The following is a 25,923-nucleotide window of genomic DNA, read 5'->3' on the forward strand; positions in this document are numbered from 1 at the left end:
TTGAGTCAGTCACTTCAGAGCCCAACAGATCCTAAAGTGAACTGACCAGCTAAACTTTTGGGTTAGACGTTATTTCATATGCCAAAATAATCAAAAAAAAAAAAAAAGGATACTTCTGCTTCTTCATTCACAATGGTTTCACTCTTAACGTAGTATTAAATATTTTCTCTGTGATTTAGTGACAAGTCTCACACAAGAGAAATGTGTTGCTTCTCTTTTCATGTATTTTCTTTGAAAATACTTTTCCATCATTCCTTATGAATTCTGTATCTTTCTTACCTTTATATTCCTTGAATTGTGAAGAATGGTATTATGGACAAGTCTAAAGTTTATCCCTAAATTTAGCATAAAAGTTCGAATATCTTTTTAACAATGCTAGACAGCAAGATGGATTTGTCCTAAGGTCAAATAGCAAGGCAAGGGATCAAAATGGCAGTCGTATTCCTCATCTTATAGCCTTCCCTGTATGGCAGGGCACCAGGGAGGAGGGGGCTGCTATTACCTTCATAAACTGCTGCAGCTCATACAGAATGTGGTAGTAGTTCTTCTTTTGTAAATGTTGGCAGGCGGCAATCAGGTATGTGCCCCAGCTCTCCAAGGTTGGATCGATGGATTCCAGCAAGTTTTCCAAAGTGTGTAACTTCCCACTTTTATAGCTTGGCTGGAAAATGCCTTCTATAAATACTTCTGGAGGACTGTCCTGCAGCAGGGCAAAGTGAGAATCAGAAGTCTGGAGCCTGGAGCTGAATTCTGGCTCAGTCTGAGATCTGTTCTGAATTTTCTTTCATTCACATACTTTAGCATCCTCCTAGCACAATGCTTAATCTTTTGTGTGTCACAGATACCTCTGAGAATCCCACTCTAGTGACTGCTTCATGTATCTCCTTCATTTTGTAGAAGAGCTCCTTGACCGAGTTATCTGTGCTGTCACTACTTTCTCTCCCAGGATATCATCTTGAATCTGCTCTGACCTCACTTTTGGACCCAAATACAACCCAAACTGTGTCTTAGGTCACTAGGGACCTCTAAACTATTAATTTAATCCCAAGAGTCAATTCTTAGTCTCCTTTCTACCTGATCTACCAGCAGCTTTTCCCTGTAGTGCTGGGGATGGCACCCAGGGCCTTGTGCATGCTAGGCAAGTGCTCTGCCACTGAGTTACATCTCCGGCCTATCAGCAGTTTTTTTTTTTTTTTTGGCAGCGGGTAGGTACCAGAGATTGAACCCAAGAGCACTTTACCACGGAGCCACATCCCCAGCCTTTTAAAATATTTTATTTACAGATAGGGTCTCACTGAGTTCTTAGGGTCTCACTAAGCTGCTGAGGCTGGTTTTGAACTTGAGATCCTCCTGCCTCAGCTTCCCAAGCTACTGGGATTATAGGTGTGTGCCACCGTGCCCTGTTCCTATCAGCAACTTTTGATAACAGCTTCCTCTACCTCAAAAAACTTTTTAATTTAAATTTTTAGTTTTAATTGTAAAAAACTTCATTTGACCTAAAGAACACCAACCTCTGTAGGTTTTCTTTCTATCTTTCTGGCTGTCTTCTCAATTTCATTTTGTTGATTTTTCCCAGTCTCCCTGAGGTTTAGCAGGAACTTGTTCTCTTTTCCATCTGAACCTTTTCTCTCTTGGTGATTTTGTCCAGTCTCATGACTTAAGTACTATCCCAGTGCTGATTATGCCCATACCCAGCCTGGTCATCACCTCCTAAACTCCAGAACTGTTTACCCCATGATATCCAAATCACTTCCTAAACATGTCCTGGGCATTCAATACACATAATACATTCAAAACAGTATTCCGGAGTGTTCCTTGAAACCCGCTCCTTCTAGTCTTCCTTTTTTCAGATGGTAATACCATTTGTTAACTGTTCAGGTCAATAACTTTAGAATCATCTTTTCCCCCAAACTCCAACATCAAATTAGTCAGCCAGTCCTATTGACTCTCCCATAAAATTATATAGAGAAGCTGGCCCTTCTGGCTACCTCATTGCCCTGGCTTATCTAAGCTGTTCACCACCAGGTGGATTGCTGCAATAGCCTCCTCCCTGGTCTACCATCTCCCATTTCTGCCTCTTTTCTAATGTTAACAAATCAACCTGAGTAATTCTTTTAAGTAGTGGTTTTCCTTTTTAATCCCCAGTACCAAAAAAAAAAAAAAAAAAAAGTCACAAAGATAGTGCATGGTACAATTAGGAAACTTAAATAATTTGATGAGTCTGAAATACAGGTACAGATAGGATTTGTGATGAAAGTTAATTGGAGAAATATGGCAGATGGATCCTGGTGGGTGCTATAGAATGCTAAGGGATTTGGACTTCATCCTGTGGCAGTGGGGATCCACTAAAGGCCTGTTAGGGAGATCAAGAACATGGGTGTTTTCAAGTTTTAGGAGGCTCACTCTACAGGCAGTATACGCAAAGGGATGAAACGGACAGGCTAGAAACAGAACACCTTCCATACCCCAGGCATTCTGGTGTCAGTTTTATAGTGTCCCTTCCTGCTTGAGAATACAAATAAGACATTTCAGTTCAAGGGTAACTGTGATTACAGGAGATAAAAAGAAGGCTTCCTTCCTAAGCTGATAGATGTAAAGTAGGGGCAATGCTGTTGTCAGCTTATATCTGGGTATTTAGGTAAGCAGCTTAGCTCTGTGAACCACAGTTATCTAAGGAAATAGGACTAAATGATTTCCACTCTCAATCTGTGGTTGGGAGAAGCATCTTTACCTCTAAACTCTTTTGGAAGCAGAGAAAAAGGGAAAAAGTTAGAAACTAAATTCCAAATAACATGACTTTTATGTGATTCTTGATTCTTGAGACCTGGTTAGTAGCTAAGACACAACAGTAAACCAAGCAGTGGTGAAAACATTTCTCTTTCACTATCTTGTAGGTGTCTGGTTACCACAGTTCTGTGAACTGCTGATGTCATTTGGAGCAATCTTAGAAGATGTGTGTATTTGAAACTTTCATTGTCTTCATTGATTCAAGGCAGTTTACCTTGAGCTCTTTTAATTTTCTATAAAATTTGGTCAGTATCAGCTAGCTTCTCAGAAAGTGATCATGCAATATTCAGATAAAAAAGGAATGATGAAGGATCATGGTGAAATGAAGTCCTGATTACTCATCTGTGGCTCCATAGAAATAATGTACCTCAGTGGTGCCTTTGCCTCCAAGAGGAGGAGGGTAGAGGATGTGAGAACAAAGTGAGTGGAGTACACTGTCCTTCCACCATGTACACAGGACCTGTGCTATGCATGTTCATGGCCCTTGTGGCAACAACTCTGAGTGGACACAGTCCTAGGCCCTGTGGGAGGTGGGTGCCCCATATCACAAGGTTCACACTTAGTGTCTCATCCCAGGCATCACACTGTGATTCTGCTGAACATTTTGGGAGAAGGGATGAAATTTACTATTGCCAATCAGGAGAGTATTTTAGGATTGAGTTAAGACTTGTCACACAATCAGTGGACAATGTTTGTGTAGACTGAGTCTTCCATTTTGACCTGACTCTGCCGGATTTGATTTCACAGCTCAACAATGGGTTGAGCCTATGGTGGGGGATGTGGAGGCCCAAGTGAGCGGGGTGTGGCGGGAACTGCCCTTTGTGGGCTGTGTCTCGGGTCCCACCTTGTTAAGAAGGTGAAGCAGGGCTTCCCGCAAGCAGCTGTGCCTCATGTAGAAACTGATGATGGCCAGGTTGGTGCTGTAGTTATGCAGGTAGAAGAGGCATTCTTGGTAGTAGGTATTGTTCATAATCTTCCCTTCGGGAATCACCTCCAGGGAGAGGCTCTGGGTCCGAAGGGTAGCTTCCAGTTCCCTCAGGGTGGCAAAGTAATCATCATCTTGCTGACAGGAAAGGAGAAAGTGGGAAAGAAAAATGGAACTCAGTAAGTTCTCAGCGGGCATAGAAAGAGTGCTTTCAAAGACTTTTTCACATGGAAAAATGCTCATTCTCTAGTTTTGAGAATAGAAAAGTAACAGAATACAAAATTCTATATATTATAATATGGTATAACTTGAATTGCACTCAAAAACATAACTCAGGGGGCTGAGGTTGTAGCTCAGTGGGAGAGCACTCGCCCTGCATGTGGAAGGCACTGGGTTTGATCCTCAGCACCACATTAAAAAATAAAATAAAATAAAGGCATTGTGTCCACCTACAACGAATAAATAAATAAATAAATAAATCAGAAAAAAAATTTTTTTTGAGATGTTGCTTATATTGGCTCTGAACTCCTGGACACTAGCAATTCTCCTGCCTTAGCCTTCTGAGTAGCCCGGGCTACACATATATGCCAAAATCTTAAATACTAATTAGTCTGGGCATGGGATTATACATGAGTTTTTATTTTAATTAATTAATTAATTAATTGGTACTGGGAAATTGAACCCAGAGGTGCTTAACCATTGAACCATATCCATAGTCCTTTTAATTTTTTATTTTGAGTCAGGCTTACTAAGTTGTTTAGAGATTGGCTTAGTTGCTGAGGCTGGTCTTGAACTAGTGATCCTCCTGCCTCAGCCTCCTGAGTTGCCGGGATTATAGGTATGTGTCATCATGCCTAGCAACTTTTTATTTTTAAAATATTTTTTAGTTATACATAGATACAATATCTGTATTTTGTTTATTTATTTTTATGTGGTGCTAAGGATTGAATCCAGTGCCTCATATGTGAGAGGCAAGCACTATGCTACTGAACCACAACCTTAGCCCCAGCAATTTTTTTTATTTTTTAAAAAAATTCTGTGGTTTCCTTTTCTAAAAAAAACTGACTCTGTGTTATTTATTCAACAATAACTAGTGTCTTATCTAACTATATGTAATGGGAGGAAATGAAATATCAAGTTGGCAGTTTCTAGCCAGGGCTAACACTGTCAGCTGAATCTAAGCTGACCCTTTTCCTGGGTCTCTACTGTTCCCGTCTTCCCTCCTAGAGCTGGCTTTGCTCTTACCAAGGAAATGAGGGGCCTCACTGTGGACTCCAGGTACTCAACCACATCCTGTACCAGTCTTGAGCCATGACTCAGCTGATTGAGGTCAAGAGGGGGCTTCAGACAGCGACTGAATTTCTCCCGTGCAGCAGTGAGATTCCCAGCTTTGAGGCAGGCCATGCCCCAAGCATGCCACGCCCCAGTGGAATCAAGCCCAGTCTTTGTAGAGACCTGGAAGAAAAATTGCTCCTTTTGGTGAGAGATGTTGCATACATGCAGACCTGAGGATGTGCCAATGACCTCTTTTATCCCTGTGGCTAACCACCTCCCCGCCACTCTGCACCCATGCCAGCATGTTCCCATGCTGCTCATGCCCTGGATACTTCCCCTTGGTCAAGACAACTGAGAAATGGCAAGACCATTTTCAAGGCTGAGCAAAGATAACTCATTACAGTGGGGGAGAAGTAAGCTTTGTCTTTGGCTTACCTCAACACCCAATTGGTAGTACTCTGCTTCAAGAAGCTGGTTCCTTAGCCTGGTTACTGCAGCTGGCTGCAAGATCTGATCTAGAGATGGCACATGGCGATAGGCAGCAGCAACTAAAATATTCAGTACATCTACCTTGCTGATGTAACTACAGGGAGGAAAAAACCCAGTAATGAGGTTGCAGAGTCTTACTAAGAATTGTTGTTGCTTAAAGGTTTTCTATTTCATTTTCAATGTGAAATATAAGAATTGAGAGATATATAGACATTATGAGTGAAGTTTCTAGAGTCAGACTTTTTGAACCCCAGCTCTGTGATCTGGGGCAACTGACTTAAATTTTTTCTGCCGCAACTCACTCATCTGTATAATGGGTATAACAATTGGGAGTTTTAATGAAATATCTTAGTAAAAGACAGTATCTGGGGCTGGGGTTGTGGCTCAGAGATAGAGCACTCGCCTACCATGTATGAGGCACCAGGTTCAATCCTCAGCATCACATAAAAATAAAATAAAGATATTGTGTTCACCTATAACTAAAAAATAAATATATTTTTAAAAAAAAGACAGTGTCTGAAACTTTTTAGCACTTGTTAAATGTTCATTATTGTTTAGAATGGAGATGCTCAGGGTTTCTATTTGAGACAAGGCCTTTATATTGACTATTGGGTGCTCACAAGTTACCCATTTGCTTTTTAGTCTTTTGGAATCCTGCTTACTTGGGAGGCTGTAGTATCGATGACCTGTATTCTTGGTTAATACAGAGGTCACGTTACTACCATTTCTTGCAGGTATTCCTGTGTGGAGGCATTCTGGCCCTTTTAGTCTAGGCTCTGGGACTTGACATCCTCTCCTTGAGCTAAGAGAGGACACTCCTCATAGCCCATCAGGACTGCTCCTGTGACCTTACTCCTGACATCTGAGGACTGGAAAAATGTTATGGAGGGAGCTGGGGTTGTGGCTCAGTGGTAGAGCACTGCCTAGCATGTGTGAGGCCCTGGGTTTGATTCTCAGCACCATATATAAATAAATAAAATAAAGGTCCATTGACAACTAAAAAAATATTTATAAAAAAATGTTATGTACTCAGAGAACCTAAAGTGTTGCACCATTCTGTCTGGTGTTGCCTGAAATAAGCCCACACCTACAGTTCCTGAATCTTGTCCCTTAGTTCTAGCAAAAAACCCTGTGTGGATCCTGACTTGTTCACCAAAAGGGATTCTAGACATCAATGAGTAATTCTTCACCTTGTAGGGATAAGGGAAAAAGTATAGTATAAGAAAGTAGATTTAGAACCATAATATGTAAGTACATTTTAAAAATGAAAACATTTAATATAGATGATATGGATTTTGTTTTTAAACATTTATCTATTTTTTTGTTTGTCTATCAGAAGGAGGCATGAGTTAAAAACAGCAGAAAACCCTGCAAACCAAGACCTCTTAACTGGTTTGCATGGCAGCATACAGATGAATCCCCTCCTGCTGTAAAGGGTCCACAAAGGTTCTTACATTGAGTATATCTGAATACAGGGATGGGGAGAAAGAGGTGTCATTTGAAACCAAGAAAGCCCAAGGCACCTTGGGGTGGGTGAGAATCCTGCTGAATCCTTCCTTCATTTCTGCTGCCCTCAGTCTAAAGTGAATATTTCCTCCAAATACATCAGATTTTAAAGAACATACAGGACTTAAGTTACCTTTGTTTCCTCTCCCAAAGTTTTTTTTTTTCCCCCTTTTCTTTCTTTCCCCTTTAAAAAAAATGTTGCCAGGAAATGAAACTGGGTCTCATAAGTGCTAGGCAAGTGCTCCTCTACCACTGAGCCATACCCACCCCTCTTTTTCTTTTCTTTTTTTTGTAGTTGCAGATGAAAAAAATGCCTTTATTTTATTTATTTATTTTTATGTGGTGCTAAGGATCGAACCCAGTGCCTCACGCATGTTAGGCAAGCGCACTGGCTACTATTTTTCTTTTAATAAGTAAATTTTATCTCATTTAATTACTGCTATTTGAGATATATTTGGCTATATTTTCACTTTTGTGTTAGATCTTTTTCCATATTTCTTTTGTTTTCTATCTTTTATTACATGGAGAGAATTCTGGTTTTATTCCCTCATACTCTCATCCCTTTCCAGCAATTTGGAGCTTTTTGGTTATTTTCATAATTACAATGTGCACATGTGTATTGAACCCAAAGCCTTGTGCATGTTAGGCAAGGGCTCTTCCACTGAGCTATATCCCCAGCCCTTCTTGTTTATTTATTTACTTATTTACTGAGCTGGGGTGTCTTGCTGTGTTGCCCAGGCTAGCTTCAAACTCCTGGGCTCAAGTGATCCTCCTACCTCAGCCTCTTACTACAGCTGAGATTATAAGTGTGTGCTTTTTTATGGTTATTTTAAAACTTTATTTAAATATACCTATTTCTTCATTAATTGAATTGACAAATGACATATAATTCATTGTCTCAATATAAAGAGTAAAACTAGCACCTTTGCATTTCCCCCATTTTTGTTCCACCTCCATGTGCTTTTCTCAACCTCTGGTTTATGTTCATGGAAGTAATAATAATAATTAAATTTTTTGTAGTACATGGAGCATACCAGCTCATTTCTTGGCCCTTGATGTAGATGATTTCATTTTATCCTAACAACCCTCTGATATTTAAGTATTATTACCATTCTCGTTTTATAAAGGAGGAAACTGAGGCCCAGAGGGTTAGCAGACTTGTCTGAGGAAAGGGAGTTAGGAGTTGGTGGAATAGACAAGTACTCTGAGCAAGTGTCTGAGGGAGGCATTTATACTTCAAAGAAAATTACACTCCCTGCTCCCAAATCTCGTTAGGACAGATGTTGGGAACATGAGATGTGAGTCATGCATCTGGGTGGATGAGCATGGAATTAGGAGTTTTCATTGTCAAGTTAATAAATGGAGTCAAAGCAGGTTGTGCAGGAACCTGAAGGAGGCCTGGTCACACCTTTTCCATGGATACTTCCAGTTTATGACTCAGATTGGCACAGTGGCAGGGATCAGTCACTTCCCAAGATGCTTTTATGGATCTATTAAGTAGAACTCTCTGAGGTCAGTGTTGGGGTGGAGGTCTGTAGAAAGTCAACCACTGCACATTTGGGGAGGATATATTTCCTTTAAAAGCCAGAAAATTCCACAGACATTAAAGGTACTTCCCTAAATGATTTAAATTACAAATTAATCAGGGGAAGTCTTTACTTTCTTTTAGATAGGATACAGGTACAGGAACTCTGCTTTAAGGATAACTCTGGAAAAGAAAAGGACATAGGTAGACAAGACGGGGTGGCAAGACCACTTGTGGTCAGGTAAGTACTTCATTAACATCAAAGTGAGATGCAAACATTGCAGTGTGTCTTGTCAGAGGATGGGGAGGTGAAAAACCATAGTGATGTGTCAGAAAAAGAGGTGTATAAAAACCACCTCCATGTAACAGAATGGAAACTCATTCTTATGTACCTGTCACAAAGAGCCAAGTCTTGGCTTTGGCCAGCCTTGACGAACATCATCTTGGCACTGAAGAGTAGCTGCTTCATGATGTCTGTGAGCAGCCCTGCATCTACCTCTGGGTTGGTGAGGCCCTTGGATAGCCTGCAGCAGTGCTCAATTAGCTGGTGGCCACAGACAATGCTGTCCCGGTGGAGATTCAGGATGGCAATGCACAAGGAGGCACTGGGGGCCTGGAGATGGAGAAAGAAGGGAGACACACTCAGTGAGTTCAGGGACCAAACCATTCTTCAAATACAATCAAAGGGCAGAACTTATCCTTCCCTTTTTGAAAGGTTGAAAGACCCTGAAAGAAGGAGTCAAAAGTTCTACTGAAAAGCAGAAGCAGATCTAATTTCAGTGGCACTGCCTAAGTTCTGGCTGTTAAGTTTTGTCACTTTACAGGGAAGAAGGCAGTTATATCCATATATTACCTATCTTTTGAGAATGTCCACAGGTCTCTCTCCTTTTTCTGGTGTACGATCTCACTAATGCATTGCTCTGCATTGCTTGCTTGTCTGAACACCTTGAGGAGTCTGTTTTAAACCATGAACATGCTGCTGGTCTAATTAGTATTCCTAAAGCTTAACTGGAAACCTTTGCTAGGTCCCTGACGCCTACCCTGCTTCTGACTGTAGAATTCATAGTCCTTCTCAAATCTACCTTTCACTCCCTATCCACATTCTATGTTCCTTTCACATTAACTTCCAATTCCCCAATCATGCCCTGTAGTTTCTGACACTGTGCCTTTACTCAGACATTTTAATTTTGTACTTTTTCCTTCCTCTATCTTCATTCCCTTTGTAGTGCCCAAATTTCTGCATATCACACTCTTAACCCTTTTCCAAGACTCATCTTATTATCATTATTATTTTTGGCCCCTGGGATTGAACCCAGGGGTGTTTTACCACTGAGCCACATTCTCAGCTCCTGAGACTCATCTTAAATTCCATGAAGCCTTTCCTGGTCTCCTCTTGTACATTTCCTGAAATGTTCTTCATCCTCTGCTTTAATCAGATTACTGGTCTTAGCTCCCATATTATTTCACAGTAAGCAAGTGCAGGCCAGGCTGTATTCACCTACCTCTGTAGTTCCAGCCATACTATTAAACACCATAAAGAGACTTTAATAGCCTTTACAATTTATTACTATTACCTGCTCATAGTAAAATTCACTCCGCACCAGCTCATTTTCCTCCTCATTCAGACTCAAAATCCATTCCACTTCAGCCACTTTGGGGACTCTCACCACAGCTGAATATGGGGGGCTTTCGCTCTTAGAGCTGTCTGGCACTGAGAAGAGAATTGTCATTCATGTGTCAGTCACTGGTTTGCAGTTCAGTCTAGCCCAATCCAGTAAGCTGGAGTGATTGGAGGCAAAATACATGCCTGCTATCTGAGGACCCTTTTCTCTCTCTTGGACTCTTTTGTTTCCTATAGGAGACCCCATTAGGCATGTCCACCTTCTTCCCCAGGCACAGACCTGGGATGATGTCATACAACTCTGTTGCCTCACATGAAAAACCCTGAAAGGCACATGGTTCTCAAATAGATACTCTACAAACAACCTACTGTGGAAGGTTATTGACCAAACTGTTAACAGTGACTACCTAGGGGGAAGGAGGAAGCCTTGGATATTAGGATGGTAGTGAAGTGGAGCTTGGGGTTAGGGAGAGAAATAACCTATGAAAAGATAAGGACTAAATTTGTTAGTTGCTGACCTTCTTAATACTGAAAGCTAATGGGCCTGTGTGATAAGTTAATACGATAAGCATCAAGGGAAACAGACCAAGAACTGATAGAAGACCAAGAATTTTCTTTGGCAAACAAGCTGGATTGAGTTGCCATTGAGTGTAACAACTGTTGCAGGCAGACTGAAGACAGTGCCAAGTTGAGCATATGAAGAGTCATGGAGAATGTGATGAGGCCTTACCTTCTAATTGACCTGGATTCTCCTCTGGTGTACTAGAAACAGAAAGAAAAATTAAGCGTCTGAATCATTCCTTCTCTTTGTTTAGAGCTTAGTGTAGAACACTGGCATTTACTCTGTTACTCAAGTGAGATATCAGGGAATCATCCATAACTCTTCTCTCCCTCACCTGTCATAGCCAATCTCTCACCATGTCCTGTCCATTCCACCTCCTAAACACCTTTTAAATGTCCCTATCTCTCTTTGTCTCAGTAAGGGACTTCATCATTTACTACTGGAGTCTGTAATAGCTTTCCCATTGGTCTCCTTGATTCTGTATACTTGTTCTCTACTTTGAAGGTATAGCAATTTCATCATGTCAAATGATGACCAAAACTGTTCATATTAAAACCAACATAAAAATGCTATTGAGTAGAACGTTGAATCTAATTAAGTCTATTAAATAAAATAAAAGCATGGAGAATTCAAAGCAATTTTGCTTCTGGATAGTTGCTTTGGCCCTTATTCCCAGAGTTTTGGTTTCACTACTTGATAACCTTTGTTATCAGTAGTGGAAAGACTGAGTGACACTTAGCCAGCAAACCTGGTTTTGATCTGTCTTGACAAAGGTGTGAACAGTGTTTGAAAATTTTCTGGAGGTGAACTATGTGTGGGAAAGTATAAGGGCTCTTCTAACTGGGTAGCAAGCTAGGACTAGAGCTGATATAGGAAATACCCAAATATTCTGCAGGTGTAACATTCCTTCTGAGCCCAGCTGAAGCCAGTCTTAGCAGAAAATAGGTGAAGTGTTGAAGTAAGATCAGTGGCCTCAATCTGGAGAGGATTGATAAACCAAATGTCCTGATTTCAGAGAGAACAGCATGCAAGCCCCTTAAACACTGCTTTCTCTCATCCCAACCTCCTCTCATACTAGTTTCTCTGACCAAGATCAGTCTACAAACGTTTTTCTGTAGAATTAATGGCATTGTAGTATGAATGTTAAATTAAACATTTCTGGAAGTGGTCCAGATTTGAAATGTTCTCTAGAATGAGACTCTTAGAAATAAAAGGACCTGGGGAAGGGTGGAGTGGTCAGTATTAGTATCAGTCTCACTGCAGGACACTCACTCTTGGTTGTAGTAACTGTAGCACTGGTCACACACGCGGGTAGGGTTCTCTCTGCAGCCTTCCACCACCATTTTCTTGGTGGAGCAGGAACCACACACTAGCCGGCCACAGCGGCGACAATGATGACGCCTGTTAAACTGAGGAACGTCATTGGGATAAAAGAGGGAAGAAGCAAAAGTGAGACCACAATCAGTCCATTTATACTTGGTTGTAGTCAGATGTGGCTTATTAAGAGCACGAGATACTTGGGCCTCTACTGAAAATGAATACAGAAGGCCTTGCCCTTAAAAAGCTGCCATTTTAAAACATCAACTCATAGGCAAAGATTCCAAGTCATGCAGAGTTTTGCAATTAATAGCTTCTGCCAAGTTTTACTTGTGTATGAGGCAACATGTGGACACACACAGCCAAAAAGTTGTGGGGAAAAAGTGACTTTCTCAGGCAGAGAGGATCACATTTCTGCACAGTATTGATGATGACGAAAAAGCATCCTTTTTCCAAATGTTTTTACAAGTACAACCTCATTTCATTATGAGAGGTTGAAAGACATCTTATACCTCTTTAACAGAGGAGCAGGAAACAGTAGAGAAATCAGATCATCATCATTTTCATTCACATTGAATTAATCTTACAGGCAGATATTGTGCTAAGTATGGTACCATTTATTGTTGTATACAGTCTCAAGAGTTCCATGAGTCAATTAACATATCACCTCTAGTTTATAAGAGGATACTGAAAGGAGCTTCCCTTTCAATTCCTGCAGTGATGCTGAGGCCCTGTTCCACTCACCATAGTGAAATGTTCCCTGCAGCAGACCATGCAGAGGCTCTCGCTCTCATCCGGTATCCACTGGTGCCTGGCAGGGGGTGTTGCTGGTGGCACAAATTCTAGCAGTGGCTGACTCTGAGGGAAACTCCTCTCCCTTGGACTGGGGGAATTTACAAGGGAAACACCTGGGAGCCAGAGTTCAGAGTAAAAGGTGATCAATGTTCCAGTTCATAATTTAGAAAGAAGAATAGAATTTCACTGTTTTACAAAGCCCTGCTGAAATAAAAGATGCAGTTAATGAGCATCAGTTGGCTGGTTGCATTACAAAAGAGAGATAATGGAACACTGTGTAACTCCTCTTGTAAATGCACAATAAAACTTATCAATTATTACCAAAAAATATCAGTCTGGGGCTGGGGTTGTGGCTCAGTGGTAGCGTGCTTGCCTTACATGCATGGAGCTGGCTTCGGTCCTTTGCAGCCCATAAATAAAATAATGGTATACTGTTCTATGATTAAAATAAATTAAAAATTAATATCATCAGGGCTGGGCTGTGGCTCAGCGGTAGAGTGCTTGCCTCGCATGTGTGAGGTGAGGCACTGGGTTCGATCCTCAGCACCATATAAAAATAAACAAACAAAATAGAGGTATTGTGTCCAACTACAACTGAAAAAAAAAAAAAACCTGTAGTAGCTTAAAAAAAAAATTAAATGTCATGCCTGACTCAAGACAGCTTCTAGCTCAAATGGCCAGTGTAATAGATATTCAGGAAACAGAGACCCAGACAGGAAGGTAACTAGCAAAATCCAGCACGTATGTGGTTCTATGGGACAAATGACCCAGTTTTCTCCCCAAATAAAATAAAGGTGGTGGTGCTGGGGGGAATAAAAAAGCAAAGAGGTGGGGTGATCTTCTGTTAGAAAATACTTGAAAAGATATTTTAGCCAAAGGCCATGTGTGGACATTATTTAGATCTTGATTATAGAAAAACCAGCTGTAAAAAAATCTTTACTGGGAAAATTTGAATACTGACAGGATATTTGGTAATAATGAGTCACTGTTTCATTTTTGTTTAGGTATGATAATGGTGTTATGACTTTGTTTAATAAAAGTCTTTGTCTTTTAGAAATTTATACACTGGTACATGAAGCTACTCATATACCTGCAAGTCTAAATCTTGCCCTTGCTGGTTATTGTAAATAACATGGCAAATTCTCCAAGTATGGACAGGGAATGCCACAGTCTTTGATTTATGATACCTAAGGGAATTTCTTGTCACCTAGCAGAACAATTTTGGCTGGACACGGAAAACGAGAACTGAAAAACATTGACTCCTAGCAGCACCCAGAAGACAGTGCAAGCATTCTTTCCTTTCATTTAGCAAAACAATGGCTGAGCTGCTTCTGCATGTAGGCCACTGGGCATGTGCTGGAGACTGGGGAGAGAGGGTGGTGGAAAGGCTGAGGACTTCAAGGACTTTGTTTCCTGTGTGGGTAATAGAATTTAACTGGGGATTAAATACATTTGATCCTCATTATTAGCAGATTCTATATTTGTGAATTTGCCTATTTGCTAAAATCTCTATGTGAACTCAAAATCAATCCCTACAGGGCTTTCAGTCATTCATGGACATATCTAGAGTGGTGAAAATTTTAAATCTCTCAACACTCAAGTTCTCAGTTGAGGCTGAATAAAATGATGCTCTTCTCTATTGTCTCAGCTCTCATGTGGTGATCAGAGGATAGAAAAAGTACAGGGCAGCACAGAGTAAGAAGCTCTGGCTCTGGGACCAGATGAATAGAGTTTGAATTCCAACTCTGGCACTTGTTAGTGGGGTGCCTCAGAGAAGTCACTTCTCTTTCCCTTTTGCAAAATAAGGAAAATAGAATCTATGATGATGCATTATTTTTAGAATTTAAGAATATAAACTATGTGAGAAGTATGTTGTGTGTGTGTATATATATATATATGTTTCTCTTTGGAGCAATTCAGAATTCACAAATTCAGTGTTTGGACATATTATAGCAAATAAAGAGAGTCAAGTGGGTATTCAATCTCCTGGGATATACAAAGCTGAAGTGAACTATGAAAAAATATAATGTAAATGAAGAAAGAGACAAAAGAACCAGAAGGTCCAAATAAGGCAGAATTGAATTGAAAAAAATGGGTAATTCTCAGAATCAGTTCTTACCAGGAGCAGTAGCCGCAGAGAACTCTGCTGATGATGATCTAGACAGGGTCTCAGGATCTGAAGCCTGATGGACAATTTCCTGGAGTTGAATCACAGATTCTGTCGAGAGGGAAAATGCCAACAAAATATCGGTCTACTATAAGCATCTTTATTCCTTGTGCTAGGTATTCAGTTCAAAGCTTAGTTGGTTTTCCTGACTCTTATCTGTAATTGCACTAGTTATGTATATAGAATGACAGTGGCACTTCTGAGCCAGGAACTACATGTTTCTTAAACTTCTCAAAAATCAAGCCATATTCAGGCACAAGAGATAATGAAGCAAACACTAGGATTTTACAACATAAATCTAAAAATGCCCAGCAGGATGTGGAAGACACTTCAATGATGCACTTGATTTATAATATCTAAGAAGATATCATAGAAAAAAGAGCTGGCTGGGGACATTAGTTCATACTTATTTTTCTTCATTCTAGAAGAGGCTGAGTCAACTCAAATACAAGTAATATCTAATGTGACCCTGGGAATAAAGCGTCCTCTCCATAAGAAATAATGGCATTTAAGAGCCCACTATAACAAGGCCAGACAAATGCTATTTCCAGTATATTTGGTTCCCCAAATCTTTATGTTATTATGCATGCAGTGGTTGTTTACCATCCTTTAATTCTGGCTTGCCTCCTACTTTCTTCTAAGGCTAAGATATCTCCTATATAATAAAGAGTTGTCTCTCAAAGTATATTCCTTTCACTCTCAATCAAACCCAAAATAATGAAAGAGAAAAAAACCAAAACTGAGAATGTAGCATGGTGTCTCTTCCTCTATGTTGAATTGCCATCTAGGATGTTGGCAGTTACCTGATCGTTTCTCTCTCAGAGGGTATGGGAAGTCCAGGGCTTTGCCTGCATATCTGGAAAGCAGCAAGTCAACGTCATCCATGGTGAAGCCAATCTCCTGCCTGGTCAGCAGCTGGTGCAGGGTCTGTACAGCCACAGTGGCCCAATCCACTTTCATGTTCATCAACAGCTGCTCCAACATAAGCAGAGGACTGGAGGACAAATGGGAATAGCTAGCCCGGTGCTGCTCAGGCAGGGTCAGCAGAACCTGTTTGTGAGGTAGATTTGCAGAGTAAAGAAAACAGTACACAAGTTTCAGAAGAAAGGGAGAAAGGGAAAGGTGTCAGAGACTAAAAGGCCCATAGCATTATTGCAAAGGGCCAGGAGTCTTTCAGGAAGCAAGGCAGAACTCCCATCTAAATCCTCTAGGTGGCAACTGAGAAGTACCCCAAGGATCTTTACTTAGACAAAGGGTTGGTAATCCTTGTCTATAAAGAGTAAGACAGTAAATCATTTAGTCCTCAGGATTCATAACTATTTAACTTTGCCAACACAGCACAAAAGCAACCACAGGCAAATATATAAATGAGTGACATGCTTGTGTTCCAATAAAACTTGATTACAAAACCAGACTGAGGACTGGATTTGGCAGACAGGTGGTGATCTGCTGATCCCTGGCCTAGACCCTCCAGGTTGGCTGAGCTCTTCCTGGCCCTTAATGCATTCCATCTATGTGAGGCTTTAGTTAGAAGGAACAATACAAGGTGATGTCAGTGGGCTACCTAAAGCTGGTACTTCCTATGTTCTACAGTAAATGATGAATCTAAACTCCCTTTAAAGGTCACGATCACTAGCTTGAAATGAGTTCACTGGTTCTGTTCTGTCCATTGCCAATTTATAAAGATCTTCCCCAACTTAGGTACAGTGCATCAAAAAGGTAAAAAAAGGTTTATTTTCTTAGGGGAAAGTCATCACATTCACAGCTCTACTGGTAGCTGTTCTATGTGAGAGTGTATATGCAATGGCTAATCAGAAAAATTAGAAGAGTGCCAGAGGGTCCCCTCTTTCTCCAAACTCTCCTTTATCGGATTACTTTTTCTATCTTATAATTTCTTTGATTAGTGTCTACAAGGTTATACAGAAAAGCTAAGGACCTATTATCTCATCTGTTTAGCAAGACAGACAACCCTCAAGACTAATCATCTCAAGACCGGTTTTAATTGGTTTGGAATGGAAGGCAACTACTAGTATTTTTAAAAGTCCAAATGATTCTAATAAATGTCAGAACTGATACAGTGGGTTCTATAGAAAACATGAGAGAATCAAGTAAAATTCTCTTTGGAGGCAGGGCAGTATAAGTCCTAGGAGACTTAACCAGGATATGGTGGGATGCTAGGTTAGAATTTTATATAGCACAGGCTAAGACTATTCAGGCTAAACCTGAAGGAATATTCAAGTTTTCCATTTTGGGCAGGTGCTGGCTGAAAGACCACTGAGAGGGCAGGTTCTAAAGTGGGAGTGGGGCCAGCAGTCAGCCCCTTAGTCATGCTCTCCTGAATCCCCTTTATCCTTACCTTGGATCCCATGTACAGTGCCTGGATTTCACAGTGTCGGACGTCAGTCAGTTCTCCATAGAAGTGGGTGGTGAGGTAGTTGGCCAAGAAGTGTGAAGTGGCCAAGCTAGGATGCTGGTCAAGGGACTGCTCTGTGACCTCAAGGCACATGGTGGTATCAGGGATTCTCTGCAGGAGCTGTTGCAGTGAGGGTAGGAGAATGGTGAGGCCTGTTGAAGAACTCTCAGGCCAGTCTTATTTGGTTTGAGAAAGGAATATTCAGGTTTTCCATTTTGGGCTAATCCTTTCTCCACACTCATTTTTTACTACCTCCACAGCTTCATGAAGGAGCTATGGCCTTGATAGGACCAGAGTCCAGCAGAATCCTGGACCCATCTGCTCCATGTGGCACATAAAGTAGGGCTAGGCACCTTCTTCTCAAGCCGACTATAACTGGCTCTTGAAGGCCATGAAGGGGCACATCTAAGATAGCAAATACTTTGTATGGGATTCTGCATGAAAAAGCCTTCTGAGCTGACCAATCTTCTTGTCCCTTCCCAAATGAAAAATGGGAAAAATCAGAGGCTTACTTGCAGAGCCTTTTCCTGATCTCTTCTTTCTAGAAGGTGGAGAAGATGCTTTTGATGAAGGCTGATTAAGTGTTCCCTTGGAATGGGGTAGAGGCAGCCCCACTCCTCACACAGCTCATATTCCTGGAAGGAAACACAACAGGTTCAATCCCTTTAAGTTACTGGCCTTGTTAACTTATCTAACTTTTGCCTGATTTTTCTCAGCAGTCTTGAGTCTTCTAAGCCTCAGGAATGTTTGGTACATGCTGATGGGATCTTTACTATGGGACTTAAGTGAGATCAGAAATTTAGAAACTAGAGTAACAAGGTAAAGTAAGAAAATGACTGAAGCAGGCTGACTGTTAATATAATTTTCCTTCCTTCCAGCTCTATCATAAAAAAGAGAAGCAGATGACATAATGACACTTGGTGTCAGCCCTGGGTGAGAATGGGAGAAAACTGAGAAGATGCTTCCAAGGAGGTAGCACTTGCTCAACTCTGATTATAGCCATATGAAGACCCAGTATTGTCAGACTTCTAAAAATTAAAACAATTTTTTTAAAATTAACAAATGCCCATTTAAAAAATGTTGTCAATGAAGTGAATATGGAAAAATAAGAATTCTGTGGATCAGTACTATATGGGCCAAGCAAACATACTGAGATTAAATTCTATCCATGCCCTCCTTTTACTTTCCCACCCTCAATTTAGAACTCTATTAATTTCAGGGGATAGAATTCTCAGGGCTTTGTCCAAATGTTCCAGTATGGTGGTGTCTGGGATGCCCTCCCCACACTTCTTCCTGGGGTGCCTTCTTTAGGATGTTTCCTTGTGTCTCAGGTTATGTCAGGAGCCCTACCTGAGTTCCTATGAACTTGGCTTACTTCTTAGTTGATATACTATATTATATCCACCTCAGGAAACATCTTATATCACCCATCTCCCTAAAATGTGCCACTCCAGGGCAGAGACTAAACCTAATTATTTTTGTTCTCACTGCTATCTAGCATAGAGACCCCTATATCCAGTAAATATTTCCTGAACAAAAGAACATCTGATGGCTCAGTGGTCAAGTGCCCCCGAGTTCAATCCTGGGTGTACCACTCCCCCAAAAAACAAAAAACAAACAAAAGTACACCTGAGTGAGCATCCACTTTTTTTTTTTTTTGATATTAGGGATTTGAACCTAGGGCCTCACACATGCTAGGTAAGCTCTATTACTTAGCTACATCCCTAGGATCTCACTAAGTTGCCTAGATTGGCCTTAGACTTGTGACCGTCCTGTCTCAGCCTCCCGAGTAGCTAGTTACAGGTGTGCACTACCACACTCAGTGAACATCTACATTTTGAGCTATGGTATATCAGATTCTTAAAAGTCAGATAAAATTCTAGTTAATACTCGAATGGCCAATAAACATAGGAAAGATATTCACATGTATTACTAATCATGGAAATATAAATTAAAACAATGAGATACCATCTAATGGGAAAAAATCGAAGTTGGACAACATAAAAAGTTGGTGAGTATGTGGAGCAATAGGAACTGTGTGTGAGAATATAACCAGTAGAATTTGATATCATCCTAGCGAAGGTGAGGATGCTCATGCTGATGACACAATAATTCTGCTTTTACATATACATTCTGTACCTAGTGTACATAGTATAGAAAAACTCACAATGAATACAAGGATAAAAGCATTGATTGTATTATTCTCTACACTTATTAGTATGCTGGCAAATTTCACAATTAAAAAAAAAAGGAATGTCATATAATTATAAAACTGGCTACTGATACATAGAAAGGGGTCTATACAACCAGCTAAGGAGTTGCAGCTCAGCAAGGAGAATGAAGGGGGTACCACTCTGGAAAATGATACCTGTGCTTCTAGAATCATGTTCATGACAGATGATGGGTCCTCAACACAGCGGCTCCTGAGGGTCTGCCAGTCATGCCACACTGGGGGATCCTGCAAGCCTAGAATCTAAGGAAAGACAGGAGAATCCATCAATCAACACTAGCTTCTCCCTCCCTCCATGAATGAGTCACTGATGAGTTCAGGGAAGAGCCATCCCTAGATGTCAGGCCCAAAGCCCAGTGTTAGAACTTTTAGGAAAGAGGAGGAAAAGAGCAAACAGGGCAAAGATTGTTTAGAGAGGAGAGTGAACTTCCCTGGGAAGTAAAATCAAGCAGAAAAGGCTAAATGGGAGGCCAAGATCAGGGCCTTTTACTGGGGAAGACAATTCTGAGAGGCTCAAAGCTTATCCAGCCTTCTGGGGTCACTTGTTCCAAGCTGCATTTCAAAACCCCACCCAAGACATTTTCTTCTGGCCTTTCCTGCAGTATTTTAGCTTTGCATGAAAACTGTTGAAGAGCCTCTTTAGGTGGATATAACACTTGTCCCACAACTATCTTTTACTAAAAATTGTTACTCTCATGCATCCTTTCAAAAGGGCTCTTGAAATTTAAAAATCTTTAAGAAAAAACATACTTAAAACATACACAAGCTTAAAAAAACCTTGTGGACTGTAGAGCACCATTTCAACAACTTTGTTATTATTAACCTTGCTTGATGCAGATGTATTTAAAATAACAGGAGTAAATAACACAGGAACCATACAGGAGGCCTCCTCTCCATTCACCTAAGAACTGAAGTCAGATGCAGGGTAAAGTCAGCCAATATTCTGTGTTTCTTAAAATCCCTCATCATATGAACATAGGCAGAGGTTGTTAACAGGGTGAGAAGCCTGTTTCCTTCTCTTGATGTCAGCGTCCATACCTTCTGATACACCTGAAGCTCTGCCAACTTCCTCTGCAACTCAGACTTTAGTCCTTCTTGGACAGTTGTGTCTGAAATGCAGTAGGCCAGGATTTCCAGGCACGACTTCAGGGGCCACCTGTCCACAAACCGTAGGGCCAGCTGACTTCTCAGAGATGCATCCTTTATAGGAAATAGGTATTGCCAACCTTCCTTGTCTAAAAGACACATATGATGACACAACAAGAGACAGCAAGTTTAGCAATAGAAATACTCAAGAGGCCAGTTTACTTCTTAAGGGAGGGCTTTGTTTGATCTCTTAAAACAGGAGCTTGGAAGACCTTAAAGATTCACGTAACCTTAACTAGTTTTTACATTTGAACCATTAGATGACAAGGAGAAATCCCACACCCCTATGTGTTCCTTTATGCAAACCTGACCATAGTCACGGGACTTTCAGAAGGCAGAGAAGTGGGTAAGGACAAGGAGAGGAGAAAAAACAAGGCAGGAAGGGGGTCTGAAGAAGCTTTCCATGTTTGGCAAGATGCATATAGAACATTCTTTCAGATTCATTTCATCAGCGGAACCGTGGTTTTCCCTGCAATTTCTACTCTGCATCTTATATAATCACTTGAAAGTTACTTCAGATAAACTAGTTTCACTCCGTGGATATTTGCTATCTTACTACTTAGTAGCTCTCTCCCACACCCATTTCATAGCTCTGATCTTAGAATACAAAAAACAGACTCCAAGGACTTAACATCATAAAGCCTCTCAGTGGCTTTGTCCACCTTCTCAAGGAAGTGTTTTCTCCTTCCCAAAGGGCAGCCAAGCCTCCTACCCAAAAGCCATTCTCTACAGCACACCTGACTCTTGTTTTGTCTAGTGGAGGATTGTAGCTTATTGGCTTTCCATTCTGGTTACAAATAAAAAACTCTTGGGGCGCTTTTAAAGTACATTTTTTTTTTTAAAATGTAGATGGACACAATATCTTTACTTATTTACTCTTATGTGGTGCTCAGGGTCGAACCCAGTGCCTCACATGTGCTAGACAATTGCTCTACCACAGAGCCACAACCCCAGCCCTCATGGTTTTTTTTTTTATAAATAAAATTAGAATACAGCCATGCTCATTCATTTATGTATAGGCTATGGCTGCTTTCATGCTACAGTATCAGAGTTGAATAGTTACAATAAGGATCATATAGCCTACAAAGTCCTTTACAGAAAAAAATTGCTTATCTGTTTTAAAATCATGACTTGCGTGAATACCATCCTGGGCCTTTGAGAATGAAGCCTAGGTTATGTTTCCTTTACAGAATTTCAAAATAATTCTGATAAGCAGAATTGAGACTACCAGTTACTGGTTGTGTGCCCATTCTAGAGTAGGATAAACTTAGATTCTAACTTCAAATCTACCACTTGCCATCCTGGCAACTTTTCTAACCTCTCAGAACCTTGATCTTCTCTCAATAAAATGAAGTTATGGTGATACCTTTCTCTAGAGTCATTCAATGTGATGTTATGCTTGGTAAATACTTGCCACTAGTGAAAGAGATAGGTGTAAGTTTTGCTCACCACATGCCACAGCACAGCTCAGGACTGCATCCCTTATGCCACTCAGATCGTCTGCATCTCGCCCGTACACTTCAGTTAACTGTAGGGCCCGTAGCCAATCTCTGGTCACCAGGGCTTCCTCAAAGGCCTTGGTCAGTACATCCAGGGCAGTGGGAGAATGCAGGCCCAGGAGCACAGTAGAGAGACTGGCCTGACCACAAAGACTGGATGCCAGACTTTTCCCTTCCTCAGAGGGCCTGCATAGGGGCTCCCAGGCTGCCAAGAGGGAGGCCTTGAGCGTAGGGAACTGTTCCAGGAGGTGGTCACACTCCTGGGCTACCTGCTCTGCAGTCATAGGCATCTCCTTGTGACCACGCAGCTCCTTCCACAACAAGCTGGGCTTGCTGACCTTCATTCCTGGGGAAGCCCCCAGGCAGGCCACTGTGGCCAGAAGTTTTGAGCAGGACTTAAGGAAGGACAAGGCAGAGGAGGTAAGAGCTGGAAGCGATGAGTCCTTTGGGGAAGAATGGGACTTTCTCTCCAATGTGAAATTCTCAGTTGGCTGAGGGGAACTTGGCATAGAAAGGGGGAGATCATTCAGGCAGTGGGAGGTGTGCTGCTGGGCCAGGACTCCCAGGTGGGTCAGAAGGGATGATGTCTGCTGGCTTTGTAGAGAAGAACAAAGAGTAAGTGGCTCACAACAGCAGCTGACAATGACCTGTGGCACACTTAGGCTGAGACCCTCTCGGGCCAGAAGGGCTGCCAACCTAGAGGGAGAGAAGCAGAGGGCATGTAAGATCTGAATACATAGGCACTATCATCCAGTCTTAATTTCTTAATGCTTACACAGCAAATGCAAATGAAAGTACTTTTTTTTTAAGTATCCGTCCCCCTGCCCCCTGCTTTTTTTTTTTTTTTTTTTTTTGCAGCACTGGGGACTGAACCCAGTCTTGTGCAGGCAAGTGCTCTACCACTGAGCCACAGCCCTTGCTCTTTCCTCTTAAATATACACATGTACACATACAGAAGGTAGTCTATTGGATGCATTGATCTGTCCTTTACTTTTTCATTTAATAACATATTTGAGAAATCTGTCCTTACCCCTCTGTATAGAGGACCCTTATGATTTTTCAGTTACAAAATATTCCATTATGAGAGGAACATAACTAGTTTCCTTTTAGTGAACAATGGAGTCTTCTGATCTGTTGCATATACATTACTTTTCATATGTATAATAAAGCTTCAGATGAATTCCCCCAAATGAATTGGTCTGTCAAAGGGTATATAAATTTGCAAATTTTATAGATACTGACAAATTGTTTTTCCACTGGAGTTATACCAATCTGTAACACATTAACAATCTCTGAGAATGCTTATTTTCCTACAACCTACTTAACTATAGCTTTCAAGCTTTTGAATTTTGCCTAGCCATAGTGAAGATTTATCTATACTTGCAATATACATGTTAGCAGTGGCAAGAGACAAAAAAAAAAAAAGTACGTTGATTTTTGAAATACTGTAAGAATCAAGTCTGGAAGAGATTTCCACTCCCTGTAGTGACCCAAAGCACAACCCCACTGAGCCCTTGCTTTCCTTGATGAAACAATCAGGTAGGGTCAGGGCTGACTCCCATGGGGTGGCTCCTACCTGTCAGGGGGAACTTGTTTCTCAAGCAGGAGATGTGACACCAGTTGGGAAGAGCTCTGTTGTAGAAGAACAAAGGGATTTCCTATCTTGACCTCCACATGATCTATAAAGACAAAGACAATGACCTTTGTTTGTACCACTGGACTCCAGTAGTTCAGAGTCCTGTTTCTTTGAATCCATACAAAAGTACAATGTCAAATAGAAAACAACACTGAAAGCCCTTCTGTTGATTCGTGCTAAGCAAAGGGTATCTAAACATGATCCTGATCATAAGTTTATCTAAACCAAACCACTACTTTAAAGATCTTTAACTCAGAAAAATTGCAGGTCTAGCCACTCTTGCTCACTTCAACCTGAACGAAGGGCATGCAGTACAAGTTGGCTAATCCCTATACAAAATGCTTGGGATCACAAGTGTTTTACATTTTGGAATATTTGCACACACAAAATGAGTTATCACAGAGATGAGACCCAAGTCTCATACAAAATTCATTTCTGTTTCATTATACTTTAGATAAACACAGAGCCTTAAGATAACTTATACAATATTTTTAATGTGCTTATGTTTTGACTGTGACCTGTCAAATGTGAAATCCCCCACTTAGGACATCAGATTGGTGCTCTTAAAGTTTTGGATTTTGGAGCGGTTAGGATTTGAGATTAGGGTCACTTACCTGTTCTTGCTCTGTGGACTCAAGAAAGAATCTGGTACTCATACCAAAAATTTGATTTCTCTACTGGATCCTTAAAGCCACAATGGACCCAAGCTCTGACAGAGATATTTCTTAATTCTATGAGATTTTTATTGACTATTCCCATGTGCTGCACAACTGTACTTAGAACAAGATGTATTAAATGGAGATGAATAAAAGAAGAATCTTATAAATCTGGTGTCCTTAGCTATTGCTGTACTCAGAACCTCTTAGTTAACCACCTTTTCTCTACTTTGCCCTAAATACCTATAGGTCAGTCATGACTACATTTCCTCTTTTTTGCTACTCACCAGGTTCAGAGTTCAAACTCTGAAGAAGCACTGCAGCCAGTGTGTGGCAGTAACTGAAGAAGGTGCCCACATAGTCAGTCTGTCTGCTGTCTGCCACGGTCTGTTTGCTCAGGTTCTTTTGGAGGAGCTGAGCCTGGATACGCACAGGGTGGGCCTCTGCCTCAGGAGCTTTCTGGGCTGCCTGTTCCACCAGGGAAGACAGTGGAGTACTCCTAGACTCTGAGAGGAGTTATGGCAGGGGAAGGGACATAGGCTTTAGTCTGTACATCCAGTTTTGGTCAATTTCTGAACAATACATAAACTGAGCCTTCTATACACTAACTGGGGCATTCTACAGCTTGGGCAGTACATGAGGATGGGGGAAATAAAATCCTAATTTGGTAATCTGCACAAAGTGATTCTCCGTCAGGAAGATCAGGCAACATAATTCTGTTGGTGCCCTGTTGTCTCTGGAGTGAAATATCTTTCTAAAAAGCACAGCAAGCTTTTGAGAAGGGTTGATCAATATATACTAAGTACCTCCTGAGTATACTTCCCATAAGAATAAGAAAAATGTTTCTTCTTTTTTTTTTAGTTGTAGTTGGACACAATATCTTTATTTATTTTTATGTGGTGTTGAGGCTCGAACCCAGTGTCTCACATGTGCAAGGCGGGTGCTCTACCACTAAGCTACAGCCCCAGCCTGAAAAATGTTCCTTCTAACAGAGTGTTAATCATTCTTTCAAACAAGAGGTGGGGAAATGGGTGAAGTTCAATTTTGAGATGTAACCCAGCCAACTAAGGGCTGGTCGAGCCCAGTTCTGGGGTCCTGGGCCTCAGCTCCAAAGTGCTCCTTCCCTCTCAGCTGTTGCTTCTCCCAAGTTCAGCTCATATCTGCTTATCTGTTCCTGAGAAGACAGCCCCTTACCTGGCAGTGCAAGTGCTTCTCTCAGCGACTGAAGAACCTGATCCAACTGCTGGGAGAGGGTGATGTGGCTGGCAATACAGTCCTCGGTTAGGCTGGGCCAGCACATCTGAAGCAGCTCAGTGATGCTGTAGCGGGGAGGGCCTCCTCCCTTTTCTTCCACAGTCTCTATGGAAAGCAAAT

The 25,923-nt window shown here is 41.2% G+C and overlaps 1 protein-coding gene and 1 long non-coding RNA gene across 6 annotated transcripts in view; one reads left to right on the top strand and one right to left on the bottom strand.

The window, feature by feature from the left end:
• The window catches only part of LOC144377823 (uncharacterized), a 31,112-nt gene extending 10,455 nt beyond the window's left edge, over positions 1-20,657 (top strand). The window contains exon 3 of the long non-coding RNA XR_013438997.1: positions 18,261-20,657. This is a non-coding gene — a long non-coding RNA (uncharacterized LOC144377823). The remainder of the gene's footprint in view (positions 1-18,260) is intronic.
• Positions 1-25,923, bottom strand: part of Zfyve26 (zinc finger FYVE-type containing 26) — a 59,403-nt gene that overhangs the window by 9,022 nt on the left and 24,458 nt on the right. For 4 of the 5 annotated variants that reach the window (XM_040274183.2, XM_005322821.5, XM_040274182.2 and 1 more), the window contains exons 18-36: positions 25,744-25,908; positions 24,837-25,055; positions 23,834-23,936; positions 22,208-22,953; positions 20,651-20,847; positions 19,751-19,855; positions 17,895-18,017; positions 17,326-17,502; positions 15,773-16,019; positions 14,922-15,020; positions 12,752-12,915; positions 11,963-12,099; positions 10,859-10,890; positions 10,082-10,218; positions 8,900-9,120; positions 5,423-5,570; positions 4,958-5,167; positions 3,632-3,850; positions 503-700 (exon numbers count right to left, since the gene is read on the bottom strand). In XM_040274183.2, the coding sequence (XP_040130117.2) occupies positions 503-700; positions 3,632-3,850; positions 4,958-5,167; positions 5,423-5,570; positions 8,900-9,120; positions 10,082-10,218; positions 10,859-10,890; positions 11,963-12,099; positions 12,752-12,915; positions 14,922-15,020; positions 15,773-16,019; positions 17,326-17,502; positions 17,895-18,017; positions 19,751-19,855; positions 20,651-20,847; positions 22,208-22,953; positions 23,834-23,936; positions 24,837-25,055; positions 25,744-25,908 (3,647 nt within the window). Of the gene's footprint in view, positions 1-502; positions 701-3,631; positions 3,851-4,957; positions 5,168-5,422; positions 5,571-8,899; positions 9,121-10,081; positions 10,219-10,858; positions 10,891-11,962; positions 12,100-12,751; positions 12,916-14,921; positions 15,021-15,772; positions 16,020-17,325; positions 17,503-17,894; positions 18,018-19,750; positions 19,856-20,650; positions 20,848-22,207; positions 22,954-23,833; positions 23,937-24,836; positions 25,056-25,743; positions 25,909-25,923 lie in introns of those variants that run through there. The other variant, XR_013438996.1, reaches the window with a different exon arrangement.

This window comes from Ictidomys tridecemlineatus, chromosome 5 (genome assembly GCF_052094955.1).
Source record: "Ictidomys tridecemlineatus isolate mIctTri1 chromosome 5, mIctTri1.hap1, whole genome shotgun sequence".
NCBI lineage: Eukaryota > Metazoa > Chordata > Mammalia > Rodentia > Sciuridae > Ictidomys > Ictidomys tridecemlineatus.